Source organism: Aptenodytes forsteri, unplaced genomic scaffold (genome assembly GCF_000699145.1).
Source record: "Aptenodytes forsteri isolate BGI_AS27 unplaced genomic scaffold, ASM69914v1 Scaffold61, whole genome shotgun sequence".
Classification (NCBI taxonomy): Eukaryota; Metazoa; Chordata; class Aves; order Sphenisciformes; family Spheniscidae; genus Aptenodytes; species Aptenodytes forsteri.
In genome coordinates, this window is record NW_008794443.1 from 2,497,143 (window position 1) to 2,517,560 (window position 20,418).

The window sequence follows — 20,418 nt, forward strand, 5'->3', positions numbered from 1 at the left end:
GCCACAAACTAAATAAAAGCTAAAGATGAAATTAAGATTTTTTCACATCCTGGAGAAGTCCCCTGTAAACAAGAAGTGCAACACTGCACTCTAAATGTCTTTCATTAACTTACTGGGAGGCAGGCAGAAAGCAAGAGTTCTCAGGTAAGAAAAGCAGCAGTCACCTCTAGCACAATGTGCACAATTCAGCTCCTTATCAAACGTTCGGTAATTCCCTCCTTTTAAACAGCTGTTGCGAGAGAACATGGGACTAGAGTGGTCGCAACCTAAAGGATTACACTAATTCCTATCTTTGCCCAGCCTCAGAGCACCTTCTGCACAAACTGTTAGATCCAGACAGCTCATAAATAGCAACTACTCATCTACCTCAAATCATATTCTTGGATATTGCCATGTTCTACCAGTTTTATTATAATAAAGGGCAAAAATAAGACAACACTAGAAACATCAAAAGGCCTTGAAAGTGCTGAAGGAGACACACAAACATTTTACTCTCAGACATGTTATGGTTACATGAATACTTCCCAAGTGCCATAGTTCAAATAAAAATATATTCATACAAATTTAAAAAAAATACAATTTATATACACGTGGAATTAGCTTACATCATTTCATAACAAAAAACAGTGCAAAAAAAAAAACAAATGGAAAGGTAAATTGCTACCATTGGAATGGCTCACAGTAAGTTAACAATTCAAAACTGCATAATTAACACTGCACAGGAAACCACGAGGCAGGGGAGAATGCCCCATACTACCCCCTAACTTTTGCCATCAATACTAATCCAGTTCTTGGTTACTATTCCTTTAGTGTTGCTCTGAGTAAAAGGTTACAGGCACCTATGTTAGAAGTAAGTTTCTTGGTAAATCACTAAGCAACGAGAGCCAGAGTACAAGCAGTCAATGTGTTGTAAGAAAGGAATTAAGTGACCAAAGTGTGAGAACAAGACTGATTCAACACAAGCCCCTTTGCATCAGTCCTTAGCAGAAGGGAAATGCTGCACCTCCACACATCAGATGAACTTGTAATTCCCTTTCTGCAGGCTACATAACAGTGATTGCACACTGAGATTTTGCTTTAAAGCAGCTGACAGGGTCACCCACCATCCTCATTTAAAACTTCTTTACCGAAGGAGTGAAAGGGGTGTGTTTTCCAGCTGAAACGTTTGAATAAGATAGATGCATAGGCAGAGCAGACAGTGCTGACAGCAGGCTGAAGGCAAGTGGCCTTCTCATGGGGAAGCACAGCTGGTGCTCATACAAACCTTGACAAGATTTTTCAGCCTGTCTTGTCTGGATTGCCTAACTCCAGGCCTCTGTAGCGATGACAAGACATCCTGCAGCAAAATATACTGCTGTAGTTTGTGTACAGAAATGAAACAGGACATGACCAGCTCAAGGCAAACAATCGAAGGAGCCCTATTCATGTGCAGAAAGAGAAGGAACCTTCCACACACAATCAAACATGAGCAAGAGGGAAAAGATTTGTCACGGAGAGACATAGGGCATTCTTGACAGGTGCTCCAACAGTATGGGATTGCTAATTCCACATTAGAGTGATCTGAAATCCCATCAAAACAGGATTCCTGTGATTTGTAACTGCCCATGAGCACAAATCCTTTGAATGAAAGGTAGGTTAATAGAAGCATATTTCAAAACTACAGTCCAGCTTCAGGGAGTGCAAAAGGGTGCTGGAAGTTTCTTGGGATAGCTCTGTGCAAGACCAGAGCTCAGGGAACACGGGCATTTTAGAAATCACCTGCAGAGACTATCCAGAGAGAACAAACATCCTTACTCTGCTTACAGGGAAAGAACTTGCAAGTCAAGAGCAGTAGCCGATGTCAACTCATATGCTCTAAGGAACATGCCACACCTGTCCCAGCTAAGGAGTCCAGGCTGAAGGCACAAGATAGATACTGGCTGTATGAAAACACCTTCGCTTTACTCTTGGAAGTTTAAGAGCTTGCACGCCTTATTTGAAATGGAGCTAGGATATTCAGAAGCCAGCAAAACTATTTTAGTGGAGGAGACAAGAGCTGTTGCTGCAAGTTCCACAGTAAGAAAGGGAAAAGAACGAACGTATTCCCTGCTCTTTAGATCGGTCACTTCCCAAGCAGCCCTGGAGAGTGTCCATAGTTAACAAAGGGTCCTGGGACACACGCAGCTTCCTTTGCAACAATTGCCATTGCACATACCACAGCCCACTCTTTCCTTTGTGGAAATGATATAAATCCATTCTTGAAAAAAAAGAAAGATCTGCCCCTCCTCTCTTAGTAAGGCAGCAGGTGGGAAAGAACACTAAATGAAAAAAAGGCCTCCAGATGTCAATGGAGAGGAATAAAAATTAAAATCTAAGTGCTTACAGACAGCTTTGCTAAAACCAAACTTTCCAGCTGAGCCATGCCACGCACCGTATGACAAGGACAAATTCTACCCTAAAACTTGGCCTCAGGAACCACTTGTAAGACCAAGTTTTCTCTCATCTGCTGGATAAAATTCAAGAGCCTCCCATGACTCAGCCATCTTTATTGCAAGCACAGTCAGGAAATACATCTGTCTACCAACTACCCGGACTGCAAAGACTCCATGAACATCTAAGAGTTCCAGTGACTTGAAGAGCCCTACATCAAGACCATGGCTGGTGACCTGGGCACAAAACTTCCTCCTACCCCTAACTGTAGTAGGGCTCAGCAGCCAGCAGTTTGCAGAGCAGTGCCCTGGAACAATCAGCTTCCATAAAGTCAGTCAAAAAAGCTGTTTTAACAGATTTAGTGTTTTGACACATGTAAGGGAAGGGCACAACTTCTTCAGGCTTAGTCAGGAAAATCTTCAGCATAGATGAGTTCCTGAATTCAGAAAATACAATAATGTCTGATTTCCTTCTGCCACAACTCTCATCTAGCTAGCTCCTTATGGCAGACAACAGGTTAACTGGAGCGCTCAGAGGCTGTGTAGAACCTTTTCTGAGATACATTCCCCATGTTACTTGGCGAGTCTCTTGGCTGAGAGAATGCTCTGTGCTTTATCAAGCCAATCAGCTCTGCAGCCCCGGGAGGCACAATGCTGGCTTCCCACTGAGGGTCATCTGTATGCAAAACTCAGGAGGGCAGGTGCCTGCTGGAACAATACAGGTGCTGGCCAGGATGGTACCTGCTAAAGCAGTGAACTGGCTGCAACTGGCTTGTAAGTGCTGATTTTACCCTTACAGATACTCAGCTGTTGCAGTTGCAAACATTATCCCAAGCGTTTTTAGAGCAGACAGCCCCACTTATCACCCTGCAGCAGATCCTGCCTGTTAGTCACCAGCACCAAGTATCCCTCCTGTATGGCAGCCTGAAGTTACACCAGCTCCTCCCATGACACAGAGATAATTCAACCAAGCCCAGAGACAGGGCATCAGTTCTATTTGCCTCCAGAAAGCAACAGTTCACTGTGCTCCAAGGACGTGGGGCTCCCTGGTCTCTAACCCTAGCTGGAAAGGTGTCCCAGGCTCTCACTGTTGGATCAGTACAAGGACAAAGTGCCTACAAATGCCAAGAAACACAGGAGTGTCAGGGTAGTGACAAAGTGGAGTGCCACAAAGTGCCTTAGAAGAGTCTCTTACAGGGAGATAATAGCAACAGCTAACAGGGAAAAGAGATCTCCCTTCTCTGAGATGCTCTGCAAATGCATTAAATATTTATAATCCCAAACAGTAAGTGGAATTGAACTGTTTTGAACACCTGATTTACTGGGTTGCTCTCAAAAGTCAGCTGCTGTCAAAAACATCACAGCAGGGATACTTCGCCATGAAAGAAGGAGAGAAATTAGGAACAATTGAAGCCAGAGTGGAAAAACATGGGCAACTGGGAGCACCCGCAAAGAGAAGTGTATTTGCAAAGAGTTGGGGTTTTTTTAATACTGCTTTTGAGAAAAGCCATCTTCCAGAGCAGCTATTTGATAACTGCAAGCTTCAGTATCTCCTCTCAGCCTTGACAGCGACCCCCTTCTCACACAAATAAGGCAACAGTTGCAGGAACAAGGGAGGAAGAGGAAAAGGGAGACATACAGGAGGACAGGGAAAAGATGCTGCAGTTCTCTGCACAGGACACAGTGGAGCTAGATGGTTCTTTTTTCCAACCCTTAAAAAAAACCAAAACAAAACAAAATAGCAGAACATACAGCGTCAGGACAACATCTGATGAAAGGAGATAACTGGGGCACAGGAAAAGAAAAAACCTGGATCAAGAGTGGTCAAACCAAGTGCCTGAGACCAATCAACAGCTCTGGGCTCAGGCAGCTCCTCTAATTCTCTGGCTAGCAAGATGTTTTCCAGCTCCCCAGGCTTGATATGCATGTGAGAAGCCAAACGGCAAGTCTTGGGCCTTGTGGGGTCCAAGCAGAATGCGAGCGCGTGTGCAGGCTTGGAAGAGGGAGGTAGCCACACCGACAGTGGGGCAGGGTGGGCAGGGGCATCAAATGGTCTGATAGTGTTGTCTCAGTCTTGCCTGCAGAAATTCGTGGGTCAGGTTGTGCCGAGTGATTATCCCAACAATCTTAAAGAGGAAGAAAAGAGGAAAAAAGATACAAGTCAGTATCACAGATGTGCCACTAAGACGTGCATGGTAGAGCTGTTGTTCTTTCCAACCCCCAAAAAAGAGGGAACCTGCAAGCAGTTCTTGACCAATGCTGAATTAGAGTGGGTTCAAGTTCAAATCTCGCCAAAACAACGCCCCTCCCTCTCCCAGCACTTATCTACAGGCAAGACACTGCTTTAACTACACCCAAACAGACAGCTTAACTGCTGCTATCGTGCCTGGACACAGCAGTAGTTACCTCTGCCCAGGAAGGGAAACCCTGTTCATGTTAGACAGCACATGGACGTAACTAAATCCTTTGGAAAGTGAAAACTGTAATTGGAAATGACAAAGCTGTCTCTTTGTTGTATCCTAGATACATTCTAGGAAGCTCTAAAGACCAAAACAGAGAAGTGGTGAAGACTAGCTAAGTGCTGACTGCACACTGGCCATCACTAGCTGGCAGGTCAGAAAAGGGACCCTCCCCCAGCCCGCTGGGGAAACAGTCGAACCACGCGTTTCAGCTGATGAAACACCTCAGTGATTTTACACATTGAAAGAGTTTAGAACTAGGCTGCTCTCTAGTACTGCAAGAGCATCTTGTACTAAACATGGAATGAATCAATATCTCTTTTCAACCAACAGGCTCTGCAGAGTAGCTATTAGGAACCCCAAGAGGCAGAAAAAGCACTGCTGTCTCATTCAGACAGACCAGTTCAAGCCTAAGGGAAACAGTTTCTCATTATGTTTATAGGAAGTTACTGACACCTACTGACTATTCCTGAGCATTGTAGATGGCAGAGACAAGTACAGTGAATCAAGCACAAAACATTCAAAGACTCCTTTATTTTGCTGCTCCTTTGAGTAGGAACAGAACACAAGTTCCCTTCCAGCAGAAAAACCTCCTGCCCCAACACACAGGAAATTCTGCTCTTGGCCTTGAACAAAGCTGTCAAAGAGGAAGCCAAATTAGTGGCCTCTGATGCGCTCAAGGCCTCTCAACAGGTACAAAACAGTAAGAGCTTCCACATGCTGCCAGCCTGAGACAGGAGAGAGACTGCATGTCCTGCCCTTTGCAGGGAAAGCAGGAAGCAGGCTTGGACACAAAAGATGGTAACAAAGTCACAGTAATCAACAGTGCTTCAGGGCCTTAAGAAGATCACATTCTGTCCTGGTTTCGGCTGGGATAGAGTTAATTTCCTTCCTAGTAGCTGGTACAGTGCTGTGTTTTGGATTTAGGATGAGAATAATGTTGATAACACACCGATGTTTTAGTTGTTCTTACACTAAATCAAGGACTTTTCAGCTTCCCATGCTCTACCGACTGAGAAGGCTGGAGGTGCACAAGAAGCTGGGAGGGGGCACAGCCGGGACAGCTGCCCCAAACTGGCCAAAGGGACATTCCATACCACACGACGTCATGCTCAGTATAGAAACTGGGGAGAGTTGGCCAGGGGGCGGTGACCGCTGCTCGGGAACTGGCTGGGAATCGGTCAGCGCGTGGTGAGCAATTGCATTGTGCATCACTTGTTTCGTATATTCTTTTATCATCACCATCATCATCATTATTTTCCCTTCCTTCTCTGTACTATTAAACTGTCTTTATCTCAACCCATGAATTTTACTTTTTATTTCCCAATTCTCTACCCCATCCCACTGCAGGGTGGGGAGTGAGCGAACGGCTGGGTGGTGTTTAGCTGCCTGCCAGGTTAAACCACAACACATTCTGATCTCTTTAAAGCATTTCTGTTTGATATTAAGAGATCTTAATTCTCCCAAAGGTGGAAAGCATTGCAAAAACCACAGTGGCTTCCTTGCTCAGCCAAGACAAAATGGAGATAAGGACTCACCTCTCCAACTGCGTTCACAACTGGTAAATGTCTAAGTCCCATTGTCCTAAACAGGTTGAAGACTTGTGACACATGAGTGTTTGGAGAGACAGCAAAAGGTGATGGGTTCATGTATGGGGTGACATCCTAAGAAAGAAAACCAATTATATTATTTACAAGAGGCATTTTTACTATCTCTGGCAATCACTAACAAGCAATTCCTACAATTCCTACACTGATCTCTGGATGGGATATTGGACTGTGGGCATCTTCCACTTCTCCACAAATATGAAATTATTTCAGGAACTTGAATTTGTCACAGTTTGTTTGAACACTGTAACCCACGATCTTAAGAGCCCAATGCCGCAGAAAGCCTCTGAGCAGGATAAATGCAGGTCCACAAACATAAGAATGTATATTAAAAAAGCACTTTGGCCTACACTTCCTCTCACAAAGACAATGACAGGCCTGCCACTGACTGAGCTGCCAGCACACAGAGTTCCAAACAGATATCAGCAGTTTGCCTGTCCAGTCTCACTCAGGCAGGAGTCTAATCTAGAAGGAAGTCAAACTAGACAGGCAACATCTTATTCTGAAAGTAAAGCACCTGTGTGCGACGTTGCCTCGTAGCAGGTATGAGTATTGATTTCCACATGCAGACAAGGCTGACTGAATGCATGAGAAGTACAGAATGTTAGTCACTGCACCCAAGGGCAGACATAAACATGCTCTCAGCTTTTTTGAAGGCTTGGGACAGTTCTAAACATATATCAGGAAACACTGTCACACTGCAGTACATCTCTTACCACTATCATGCGAGGGTTCAGCAACGTGAGGTCCAGGTCATGGATATCTGGATAGCGGGGGTAATCCTCTGACATCTCTGCATGGGACAGACGAGGCTGACTCGCACTCTGCAATTAAAACAAATCCCACTGAACTGATGTGTCACCATCCCAGATAGCACACGGGCTGCAAGCAGCACAGCAAACGATGCCTCCCAATCACTCACCCAGATCTCCTTCTCCTCCCATGCCCACACATACGACTTCTGCAGAGGTACTCCTCGCAGCTCATCTCAGAATGCAGCAGTGCCAGCCCAAACCTATAAAGGCGTTTAGCTGAGAGCGCAACGGATCTGCTCTCCAACCTCTCACAGATCTACACTCAACACTGGAGGGCAGCAACAAATCAGCCTTGTGGAAGATGGGCCTCGAACACAAATGCTCATACTGATCTCAGTGATACAGCTGACACTCTCCTGGTAAGACCTTGGCACGCAGCAGTAACAACACACAGTATACACTGCTGGTTGCTCTATTCGTATTTAATATCTGCCCTCCGTTCTCCAGTTCTGACAGGATTGCACCTTTATGCAACAAATGGGTCTGTTGGTTTATTTTTTTTTTTTTAAACAGTAGCCATCCTCTTTTCCTGGGGGTGCTTAAACAGAAATTAAATTCTCTTTATTCAAGAGCTGCAAGGGAGAATTCACATTATCCGTCTGCAGCTTTTAAAACACAGATGCATTTCTTGAAGCGTAGAAATAGTTAAATTCTTTTTGGCAGCCCATAAATATTGTTCCCAACCTTCTCAGCCGAAAGGGTAGGGATGTCTCTGCTACAATTCCTCATTAGGAAGACTCACCGACTGGCTCTCGGAGTAACAAACACCCCTGACAAGGAGGGTGACGAGCTGTGAGCGCAAGATCAAACCATGGAAGGTCAAAGGTCTGAAGCGTTCTTCCATGGTCCACTCTTCACTGGGAGACTGGTCAGGGTACAGGTTGGGGTAGGGAGTGTATCTGTGACAGATTTAACACGTGATAAGTTGCATGAACTTAAGGAGAGACACATACCCCCACCTCCAAAACAACAACAGCTATTTCAGCTCTTTGCAACCTTCTCCTGAACATTTCGGGGACTCTTGCTAGAGACAAGCAAGTCTTTTCTCCAGCAAACAAAATAGCAGAGAGGGGTCAAGAGCCATTACCACAGGCAGAGTATGACAACAGCAGCAGAATGGAGACAGTCTCCTAACCCTCAATTTCAAATCACTTGCTACTAAAGCAATTTTCAGTGCCAAATTATTCAGATTCTAATAAAAGCTGAAGTATATGGCAAAACGTCAGGATCAGGACTCCACTCGTAAGAGGCACAATCACTAGGTTAGAAACTGATTCACTAGACTGGGCTTCTGCTTGGAAGCAACTGCAATACAAGCCTGGTGACTCAGCCCAGTTACCAGAAAGGTGGTATCAGCATTACGGCACCAAGTCATTAGCTCCTCTCTTGGGAGAAGCGAGCTTTGCAGAGCCCTCAGGTTTTTGCAGACAAGAGGGCATCGATTTCTACAGACAAGATATTTCCCCAGCTATTCCATCCTCTCCAGGAAATATTCCTGGATAGCTGTTTGAAGGAAATTTAAGTTAACAGGTTGGACACCATCAAGCCATTAGCCTAGGACTCGGTCACAGGTGTGAGCCCCAGCACTGGCTGATGAGACCTGACAAGTCACTTCTCCTAAAACGTGGATACTAGCACTGTTTCCTCTGGCATATGGAATGACAGGGACTGTATGAAGCATCACAACACATCTCAACATATGGAAACACCCTGTTTCCATATGTTTGTGCCTACCAGGATCTCACCTTCTCTCTAGCATCTGTTGCAGCAGATCCTCCTTTTCTGGTGGCTCCTCCGTTGCTATGTGCTCATCACACATGTTACGCAATTCACTTGAAGGGTAGGATTTCATGGACTGACTACGCTTGCGCTGCTCTCCAGCTCGAGTGAGGATGCTAGATTTCTGGATACAACAAACAATTTTCAGATACCCCCTCCGAGCAGGGCAACAGTTATCCAAGAGCAACTATGAACTATTTGATCATAGCTTTATTTCACCAGATAAGGTGTTCCTTAGTCAGTGCTGCTGCAGTACTTGTAAGAATAGACGACAGGACTGTAGTCTCCTTGGACAGAGAACCTGGAATTTAGGAACTCAGGCACCTTTTTTTGCTAGAGTACGAGTATGCCACAAGCACGTTCATTATTCACTCTGACCTTAAAATTTAAGTTTCCCAAGAGACTAAAGCATCTGCCCCACTACCCCTCCTACAAAGGAGGGAAGCATTTAGTCACCTACTACTGATCTCAATGGTGGGTTCAGTACTTCAGTGCCAAATCCAAACTTTTTCCATGTCTATCCTAAACATGTTACTTAGTCCTCTTAACTTTAAGCCTCTAGGAATGCAGCCCACTCTTCTGCCTTTACCATGACACGGAGAATGGAATGAAATTGAGTGCTTGAAAATTTTATATTGCAGTAGGTGCTTATCTCTGACCTGAATTCTGCACTGACAAAAGCCTAGATAACAAAAGAAAGGGCCTTCCACCTGCAAAACAGAGCTCTTTACCCTTCAACTTATCAAACAAGCAACTTCTTACCTTGAATTTTATGTTGTTACTTATCAGTTGATTTCCCTTCATGAACTCCCTCTCGTTGCCCCGGTTCTCTGTCACTACAGGGAAGGCATGATGGACAGTTGTGCGCAGGATGCTAACAAGGGACTGGATCCTGGTGTGTGGGTAGACATATGTCAAGTTGGGTTCCATGATGTCGCTGGCTCGTAGTCTGAGGAAACAGAAATCCAAGATTGCTGCATGCATCACATCAGCGACAAAAGGCTGGTGACAGACAAACAAGGAAACAAACCAGTCCCAAACGAGATCCTGAAGGAGTCTGCTGCAGTTTAGTTCTGCCAGCTCCTTGTACCTGTGTGCTCACCTTCACTGTGTTATTAGCCATACTGGCACAATTCTTTTTTTTGTTTAATTTTTTTTTTTTAACATAACATTGCATCAATGATGCACTATAAGCAAGAAAAAAGGTTCCAACTTACAGAAAGTGTTTAAACACTACTGGGAAAGGAGACAGGCGGGAAGAAGATTAAATTCTGCAAGAAGCAAAGTCCAGTGGAACATTTTCACAGAGTTCTTGCTGAACCTCACAAATCTGCTCCTCAGATCTCCACCTGTCCACCCCTCCTCAGAAAGGGCTCCAGCACCTCTTTCCTGCCGCAGGCCTGAGGCACAACTCCCAACTCCTCTCACAGCAGTCCTCCTCACAGCTGCTCCTCTCAGAGCAGCCCAATTTGTTGGAGATGAAGCATCAGCCCCCCGCATTACAGCATTTCTTTCTGAGCAAGAACCCTACCACAAACTCTAACCCACAGCCCTGCCAAGACAAGCAGCCTTACTTATCCATTTCCACCTCTGTTTCCCACTCCAGAAGAGGCACTCCTCGCAAGTTCACGTGGATGTCATAGATGCCTTTATTGAAAAAGTCCCCTGTCCATTTGGCTACCTGCAGAGCAAACGGAAGGTCTACTGAGTTGTTGCTCCAAGTACAAGACTCCTTGGCTTATCATAGCACTGGAAGGAGGAGGTTCAGGGCCAGCACATGTTCAAGCAGTCTGCAAGAAGCAAGACCTAAGACCCTGCACTCACCATGAGGGTGATCATTATTGGGAGCCCATAGGTGATCTCGTTGGTGGATTCAATTAGGATGACGGTCAGGCTAATTGTCATGCGGACCACTCCTCCCAGGAATGCTGCTGCCCCAATCAGTGCAAAGGTTCCCGAGTAGATGTGATCCAGGCCAATGTAGCTAGGGCAAAACACAGAGACCGGAGATTAGAATAACCTGACTCAGACGCTCAGCGTGAGTCTGCAGCATATCTCTCACACACATATGTACACTCAATGCACCTTTTGAGGAGGTTGGCGACCAGGCGTCCGAAGGCAGCCCCACAAAGCAGTGATGGCACAAAAAGACCACTGGGCACAGAGATCCCATATGTCCAGCAGGAGAGTAAGAAATAGAGAAGGAAGAACAGGGACAGTGTGACTGGGCTGAAAGTACCTGCAACACAAGAAGAATCGTGACTAAAGGGGCACAGGTCAGTCAGACAAAGACAGTAGTCTTGCACCATCCACCCCTAAGCTCACAGCAGGCTCATCTCACAACAGCTACTTAGTCTCCCAGTCCAAACACACATGAAGACAATGAATAAGTGAAAGAGAGAGGAAAAGCAGCCCTTTCTTCCCATGGAGGAGGCTTTCACCCATTGTCCTAGCAGTCCCCCAGAGCCGTGACAGCCTGAAGATGCTCTTAGCCTTATGGTTCTTATGACAAGGCTGTTTCAAGCAAGATGAAGCTCTGAAGCCTAAGCATGGGATGGGACACTGTCTCTTAGCTACTCACCATCCTGGTGGAAGAGCTGCAAGATAGCTGACTCCTGAGGGTTGAAGAAGAGTGTGGCCATGTCATTGTAGGTTTCATTTGGGCAGAAAAAAGTTTTGATGCTTGAATTCACATCCTCTGACATACCCTAATGCAGGACACAAAAGATAGGAGCAGTTAAAATCCACTCTCCTACATTAGCCTTTGTGCAGAATGGGCATAACCCTTCTGTATAGGGCTGCCAGCCCACACTTTGGGAAGTTCAGACCAAACATCAATAGCAGAGATGGGGCCTGCAACATCAATGGACTCCCTGATTCACAACTTGAGCTGCTTCGCCAAAGTACAAAAGCACAAAGGGCAGCTTTCATTATTACCCTAAGCTCCTGCAACTTCACTTCAGTAGGCTTTCACTGAAGTTCTGTCATGTACTGCATGCTGTCAAAAGCTCATTATGTGCCTGTGCTTCTCTGGAGGATGAACAATATGATGGGGACATATAATCTTCACAAAAGATCCCTCACCTGTAGGCTCAGAGTGTCATTGCCACTATGACTGGTGGAAGACATCTGCCGGCACTCCCCCAGAACCATGGAGGCTACAAAGACCACGACCGTGGTAGTCAACGACACCAGCAGGCTCTCCAAGACCCTGCAAGTACACAATAGAAACCATACACTGAAGCCACACTCAGCCCTGTAACCCAGTCCCAGCTCTGCACACAACTGTGATAAGGTTGCAAGAAGACGCAGTCACTACAGCTTAACAGCAGAAGCAGGGGACTCTGCAAGTCAAGCTGAATTATGACTTGGTTGCCAGGGATTGCATTAACTCCCCTTTTTAATTGCCTGCCCCAAAAAAGGAGCTATTTCTGCCCAGAAACACATTGTAGTGACATATAAAAAGCCACAGGGAAGGGTTCAGTGATGAAGCTGTTCACATGGGAGCAATGTTCTGTAGATCCTTACAGGGTGAAAGTCTAGACAGGACTGGACAGGTTGATGCATAGTCTCTCATAATCTCTTTTCTAACTGCTGAAGTACACTTTTGTTTTTTTAAACTGGGCTTCTTATTTAGGAATTGTCTAGAGCAAACAAACAGCTATTTTCCAGAACTACATGGCAATTCCCTCTCTAAATAGCACAGATATTAGCTCAGTTGTGGATTTAATTAATGAAGATAATTTAAAAAAAAAAAAAAAAAAAGAGAGAGAGAGTGGAATCAGCTATTCCTTCCACATCTGTTTGGACAAGACAAAAAAAATACTGCATGGAGACAAAGCTCTAGTTTGTTCAGCTATAGCCTTTATTATAAAGAGCTCCCTTCATAGCTGTTGTAAGGGGGGTTGCAGCTCACTCTGTACCACCAGAGTAATTACAAAAATGCAGAAGGACTGTAACGTCTGGTTTCTGGTGTTCACTTTTAAGTTCTATGGAGGCTTCGTTTTGTGATTTCAAAAATAATATATCTGGGATTTCCTCCAATCCCTCTCACTGGGTCTTCTAGACTGATGCTTTTGCTTTGGGACACTAAACACAGATCAGAGATCCCTGCACAAACTCAAGAGAGCCCAAATACCTGACCAGCTTTGGCTTGGGATGCACATTCCGCATGCGGTACTTCGCAAGTCTCTTGTTCAGGCAGTTGAAGGTGGCTCCGAGAAGGCCTCCCACAATTCCCATCAGAATGAAGAAGCCCAAGTCCACAGCCGTCCAGAGGTGGCATTTCTTATCAGACTCAGAGCACTATGGGCAGAAAAGCATTAAAAAAAAAAAAAGCATTAGAGTAGTTGCTGCAGTTTCCTACCAACACTTCTGTCTCCACTTTCAGCAGCTATGACCAAAGGGAAACAATTCTGTCTTAGGCTATCAATGTATTGCAGCTAAATATCAACTGCCCTTCACTGAAATACAAGCATGTATCAAAAAAAAAAAAAAAAAGAACAAACCAGAAAGAAACACAAAAGACTGGAGTGAGGGGGAAAATAACAGCACTAAATCTTACCTTAAACTCCCCAAAGTTCAGCAGCCCAGGGAGCTGGAAAGACCCCCAACTTCCAAACTGAATCCCAGAGCGGAAAAAATTCAGGGTGAAGGTGGCAGCCATGGAACAGAAAAGCTGAGGAAGTAAAAAAAAAAAAAAAGGAAGAACTAAACACTCCCAAAATTAATATTGGCACAGTCAGCTCTTCCTTGAGACTTATGCCTGGGGAACAGAACCTCAGAGCCTTCTCAAGCTTTAGGAAAATTGTCCTACTGAGGTTTAACACCCATTCCCTGCTGCAAAAGAGAGCAGGGCTAGAATGGACTACTATAATCATCTGATTTGGTTTCCCACACAAGAAGTTAGGAATTTCACCTAGTAATTCTTGCAGAAAAAGCTCTTTTTTTTGTCAAAGATGCTAATTTGCAGTTGCAAATCAATTACAAGGCACTAACACAGCTTGTTTAGAGCTGGAATTGAGGTGTCCATTGGCTCTGAGAGAGTTGCTATCTTGGCAAATCCCCTGGCTCCTTTTATGCCCACTGAGAAAGAGCACACTAACTGAATCCCATCAACAGGGCACTTGGCATAAGAAACGCGAAAAACATCATGAAATCCAACACATTTTTAAAATACTGTCAACTTCATGAAAGTAGGCACTAGAGGCAGAGAAATCAGCAACCTGAAGGCATATGGTATTGCTGCAATACAGCTCCCCAAGGCAGACAAAAGCTGAAAGAAATTCAGCACCTGCCTACTCTGTCTGCTCCCAAAGGATCGGACTGCAAAGAGCCCAGGCACAAAAGCCCTTTCTCCCAGGTACACTAAATCTGCTGCCTACGGTTGCCTCATAGTTCCAGATAGTACCAGACTCATCTCTGCTCTTGATCTGTAGCAATTACAGAGCACTCGGAGCAGGCGATTTCTCTCCTGCCAGGAGAGCTCAGGAGGAGACAGAGGATAATCTGAATGCCCTCATGGAAAAGCCCTCCCAAAGGTCCAGCTCAAGGAAGAGACACAGGAAGAGCCAGAGTCATTACTCACCACTTTCCATGTAAGTCCCTGGTTCCAGAAGGAGGAACCTTCTTCCAAGCTGAAAAGAGTGCCCCCAATTGGGGCTCCAAAGGCAGCTGCAACCCCTGCAGCAGCTCCAGCAGATACAAAATCCCTTTTGTCCCTGAAATGAAGAGGAAAACAATCTCAGTTTAACAAAGTAGAGCTCTGGAGATGCTTAGGTTCTGCAAAGTAAGAAGCCATTCGCATTTATGGATATATCCCAGGGATACAGGAGTGACAGCTGGGAGAAGTGCTGGCCATGGCAGGCAACACCATTTATTCAGTAAGTTGTTGCAGCATCATGCTTTCACTAGAGCACCAATACAGAGCAAAACTCTGGCACTACACAACTGCCCAGTATATGAGGAACCACCCCAAACCGCGGGGCTCCAGCATCATTTGAAAGAACTACAGAGAGGGAAGGGCAAGATTTTGTTCACATTCAGGTGGACCAGCCTTCTCTGGAGCATATCTTGGTCATAAGGGGTGAGTAACTGAGCTTGTTCTCAACAATGAAGCCATTTAACCATTCAGATTAAAGGTTTTAAATGGGTAGAGCTTTGCTGAGTAGTACAAGAGAACATCAATGAACATGGAGACCAGAGCAGAGCAGTATGGAAGAGTCAAGTCCTGTGTTGCCTTCCTGCAGAATGAAACTGCAGGACACTAGAGAGAGACTGAAAAACCAACCGACTGATTCATCCCAGCCCGCCACCCTTCTCCCAAGGAAGTCTGCTCACTCATCCTCCTCTCCCCTCCTCCACATCCCGGGTACAGTACCTGTCACTGCGGAAATAGGGAAAGTTAAATTGGATCTTCCTCAAAGAGATGCTCTGGAACTACAAACAAAGTAAAGATTTAGAAACATAGGAGATGGAAACTTACTCCTCACAGTACTCTTACAAAGCAGTGGTGTGACCAGGCCAGTGACCGAGGCCAGCACTAACCTGTGGCAAACCCGCACCCACGACAGCACCACTGTGAATCATTGGACCCTCCTTCCCGACAAAAAGACCTGGAAAAACAGGACTGATGAGGCAACACACTCCCCCTGCCCCTCTCCCTTGCTGACAATGCCAGGAGAGATCAGCTCACCACTCCCACACCATGGCACAGTCCCCTGTGCCAAGCCTGCAGCTCCTCTCTCTCCCCTCAAGGTAAAGGAAGGTGCTGACCCCTGCCCCCTCAACCCCCCAGATGTTTGTGAAGACTTGTGCGGACTTGGCATTCCAAGTGGGTGGAACCATTCAAAGACAGCTGTTACAAGGACTCTGAACTCTCCAAGTTACTCTGCCCTGCTGCCTAGAACATAGCCTCCTGCAGGCTGCTCTAGACAATGTGTTCGGGAGAATCCTCAGGTCTCCCTCTTGGACTGAGCCACAAAGAGCCACTTCTGACTAGGCAACCCAAAAAAGTACCTGTTCCCCCAATAGTCCTGATCCTTCTGTATATTTTCTACTGTATATATGCATTCGGGGCTCATCACTCTGCTCCAGCCCATCAAAATAATTTTACTGGAAAGGCAGGAGAAGCCTTCTGTGCCCTATGTACAGCAGGGACAGCATTTTTCCCCCTTCAGTGATTCCTTATCCCAACAAGATCAAGACACCACAGCCCTTCTTACCTCCTGCCACACTGAAGAGCACTCCCATAGCTTTGCACACCACCGTCCGGAGACGCACAACCCCTGGAACCTTTACCCCGTTGAGGTAGCACTTAATTTCAGGAATTCCCGATCCAGCTGCTACAGGCTGCAGAAAAGAAACACTGGCGCTGTGCTGCATCGATTTCATAGCTGACCAACAACATCTCATCAGAGAGCACAGCAAGGGACCAAGAGACCCTGCTTAGCTAAATCAATTAGCACTGTGAAGCTAGTTTGATGTCCTGGGGCAGAAAGTGCTTCTGGCAAGAAGGAAACTTCATAGCCAGGACATGTGTGAGAGCAAAGGGAGGCTGTGTAAGGAGCAGCAGTGGACCTAAGTCTTACTTGGATCAGGACCAGAAGACTGGCAAGAAAAACAAAGGTCAGGTTGAACCCCAGCAGCTCCAGCAAGGACAAGGCAAGACAGCCTTTCTCAGTGCATTCTTCCACCGCTGCAGGGACAGTCAAGGAAAACAACAACGTTCCCCCCCAAAAACATAATCACTTGGTACTGTCTTGGGGTCCCACTGGCATCAGGAGCCAAGCCTGCGCTTCCTAATCCAGCCAGGGCAGATGACACAACCCATTAGGAAGCCAGGCTTCCTTTTCAGAGCTCAAGACTGAGCTACAAGGAAGGGAAACCACTCATTCTTTCAGGGATTAGCATTTGCTAATCCAGTACATGATACTGGAACCATTTATTGGTTTCAAAGGCTGAATTACGTGGGCAAGTTGAAAACTTGATTAATCATCAACATGACTGATGGCAGAAGTCTGAGTCTCAGCTATTCTGAGCAAAACATGGCAACAGAAAGGAAAAGGTCACTTGAGTCTAACAGAAACGCATACACTAGGTAAAAGATACAGCTTTGTACCACACGGAACTTGAGCTGGGTAAAGAGCCGTACGAAGAAATCCACAAAGAGGCCCACCTATGAAAAAGAAGACAGATCTGCCATCAGAAATTACTACATACAAGTAACAAATACCACCCTCTAGTAAGTACTACCAGAAATATGCACACACGAGAGGACAGAGGATGAAGAAGGCAAAAGAAACGTTGTTCAGAGTAAAGTAACTTCAGAAGCTCAGATGTGCTGCCTCCCTCATTCTCACTGGGACAGATTCATCTTAGAATTATTCCTGAAGAGATGCCTTTCAGAGTACTAATCTGGTAGCATTTTTAATACCCACAACACACTTCAGGATACAGAAGAAAGCTGGTGTTTAACTGAGGCATACAGTCAGCAAAGCTAATTTTCAAACACTCTAGAAAGCACATGCACTGAAGCTAGTAATGCCAAACATAAAAAACCACAGTTCAGCTGTAAATTGGCATCCTTTTTTATTACGTGCTCACTTTGGACAAGTTTTCCTGTATGCAGAACTAAAGGATTTGCCAGAATACTTTGCAAAGAAAGCACAGCAAGAGAAAAAGGCTTCCTGGAAAATAATCTTGCAACAACGTGCTATATTCCCAAAAGACAACTCCAGCTACTAAGCTCTCCACTTCATGAAAAAGAATGTTTCCTCCTCTTTACTCCTCGGCCATTGACTTCTAAATTATTCCTGCTTAGTCTCCTGAATTTTCCTCATTCCCCAAAAAAGCATGACCCTTACCAGTCCTGTGCAGACTCCAATAGCAAAAACCATCACCCACTTCACTGCTTCGTATCTCTGGGCTTTCTGTTTAGAAAGAGGATTTAAAAAAAAAAAAAAAGCCAAGTCAAAGCAACATAGAAGTGGGGATCAGAAAAAGGAGGTTTTGGGCTCCACAGCTCAATCACAGCTAGAGTGAGAAATCAACAGAAGATGGTGACAACAGCAAACTGAAAATAGGGAACTAAAAGTGCTGAACATCTTGCTCACTTTAAACCTGAGGATCAGAACAGATGCTGGGAGTTATAATCTCCACACAAATTTTTATTCTTTTCATAGAGAAACCAGGAGAGCACATAGAATTTCCTTCATAAAGAAGAAAAAACCCACAAAATTTCCCACAGTGGAGCGTATTTAGAATCATAGAATGGTTTGGGTTGGAAGGGACCTTTAACAATCATCTAGTCCACCTACACCCCCCCCTCCATGGGCAGCGACATCTTTCACTAGATCAGGTTGCTCAAAGTCCTCTCCTTGAACACTTCAAATGATGGGGCATCCACGACTCCTCTGGGCAAATTTCTCTGGGCAATGTCCACAGTTTTAGCTCTCAAGCTAATGAAAAAGAAAGAACAAGGTCCTACCTTGTTGTCCATGCTCTCCAAAACTTCCAAGTATGGGTCATTGATACAGCGATCATAATCCAAGCTCTGAAAGAATGCCAAAAGGTCAAATTAAGAGAATCAGCTGCAACAGATTGTGCAAAAAACTAGGGATAGAAGACCTTGTTAATGATTACAGAAGTCATTACTACCCCCACAGTAGGTTTTGCAAACAACAGTAGGAGAAAAAACTCCTGGAAACAACTTCATTGAAATATTTCCAGCAGAGTCAGACCCTGAGAATCAGGAAGTGAAAGAACAGACCAGTTTCACTGCCCAAGCTGAGAGAGATAGGGAACCAAACAGGAACACGACTGATTAATACAACTTTAAATTAGTCACATTGTACAGGTTTAGACTTTACTGCTTTAAGTGCCTCCAATTTGACAGTGCAGGGGATAACATTAGATCTTCATATTTAACCTCTCACTACAACAGGAACACTAGATAGGAATTTCTCTCCAGATGTACAGCATCAATTCTTAAGCTTATCACAGCAGGGAGTTAAAAGCAATATAGAGTTGCCCAGTCGTACTCACAAAGTACCACTAGCTTCTATCTACATCGACTTCACCTTTCCAAGCCAAGCAGTAACAGGCTGAGCTGGTGACACCCATGCTGACAGCAACTGCTCTAAATAGCTCAGGGCCACCATACAGACATGCAAAAAGCAAAAATCTCCTGTAAGAAGCAGGATCCGATAGATGAGAAGATCTGCTGTGAGCCAGCATGACATCAGAGACAGCAGTAAGGCAACAGTGACCAACTAGCTACAGACGCTTTCTACAGTCATGAGGAAACAAGACCACTAGAGCCTGTAAATCTCAAAAGTGGAACAATGCAACAGATTCTGAAAATGAATTTTCTCAACAAGACTCTGACTTGAGCAGCGGATGTTCAAGCTCTACTCACAGGGCTTTAACCCAGAAATGTATAATGATGAGGAGCAGTCCTTTGCAAGCGCAGCAACTCTTGGTATTTCTGCTGGTGCCAATGCAATCTAACTAGTGATGCATTTTGAGTACCTGTCCCATTAGAAACTCAAACAGATCGAAACCTGTCTGCAGTTCTTTTCACATTAATTTCACAAGCTATCAGCTAATTTCCCACCTCATAGTCTTTGCGTGGAAGGATCTCATCCTCTTCTTCATGAGTTTCTCCTAGGATTGTCTGCAAAACAAACGCAGAAAAGGAAAATCATCAGGGGAATGAATGCTTGTACAGGTGCCCATGAACACTGGTAGCAAAGCCAAAATTAGGGACGGCCTATGCCACTATTGCTTATAAAGTCAGAGTATGGATTACCAGACCACCGCTTACTTTGGGGTAACTGTATAGGGTCTTACCTTAAAGCTTGCCCCTCAGCAAGAATACACTACGTTACTTCTATATGGGAGCTCCCCACAGCATAGAAAAGCAGAGTACTAAACCCACATCCCAGCTTCCTTCACAGCAACAGGTTACAGGGAAGCACAGGACAAGAAACTTGAACAGACAGCATTCTCCTATGCCGGGCAGCTGGAGAGCGCCCTGCCAGAGCCACTCCCTGTAACGGCTGCAAGGGGTGCGGTACCCGGGAGGAGCAGCAGCACAGGCTGAGGCACAGCAACAGGGGCTGGGATACCCGGAAAAAAAAGCGTTGTCTGGGGTACCGGCGCAGTGCGGGCCGAGGCATTTTGGCAATAGGCTGAGGTGCCGGGCCCAACAGGAGGCAAAAGAGCGGGAATGGGCTGAGGCGCAGGGCCGAGCGTTGGCTGAGGCGCCGGGCCCTGAGGCGCCGGCTGAGGTACCGCGCCCTGAGGCGCCGGGCCGAGCGCGGGCCGAGGCGCCGGCACCTGGGGCGGA

General features: G+C 45.5%; 1 protein-coding gene across 1 annotated transcript; it reads right to left on the reverse strand.

Annotated features, from left to right (window-relative positions):
* Positions 1 to 391: 391 nt before the first annotated feature.
* On the reverse strand, positions 392 to 20,248 carry CLCN6 (chloride voltage-gated channel 6). Its single transcript, XM_019474720.1, has 23 exons — positions 20,198 to 20,248; positions 19,684 to 19,743; positions 18,556 to 18,621; positions 17,933 to 17,998; positions 17,178 to 17,244; positions 16,658 to 16,764; positions 16,292 to 16,418; positions 15,615 to 15,682; positions 15,448 to 15,506; positions 14,656 to 14,788; positions 13,633 to 13,746; positions 13,207 to 13,373; positions 12,153 to 12,279; positions 11,650 to 11,776; positions 11,154 to 11,307; positions 10,893 to 11,052; positions 10,643 to 10,749; positions 9,831 to 10,017; positions 9,035 to 9,192; positions 8,032 to 8,188; positions 7,191 to 7,298; positions 6,406 to 6,531; positions 392 to 4,534 (listed from the first exon to the last, which is right to left on the reverse strand). The coding sequence occupies exons 1-23, from the start codon at positions 20,246 to 20,248 to the stop codon at positions 4,454 to 4,456; spliced, it is 2,577 nt and encodes an 858-aa protein (XP_019330265.1). The 3' UTR covers positions 392 to 4,453.
* Between the last annotated feature and the right edge of the window lie 170 nt (positions 20,249 to 20,418).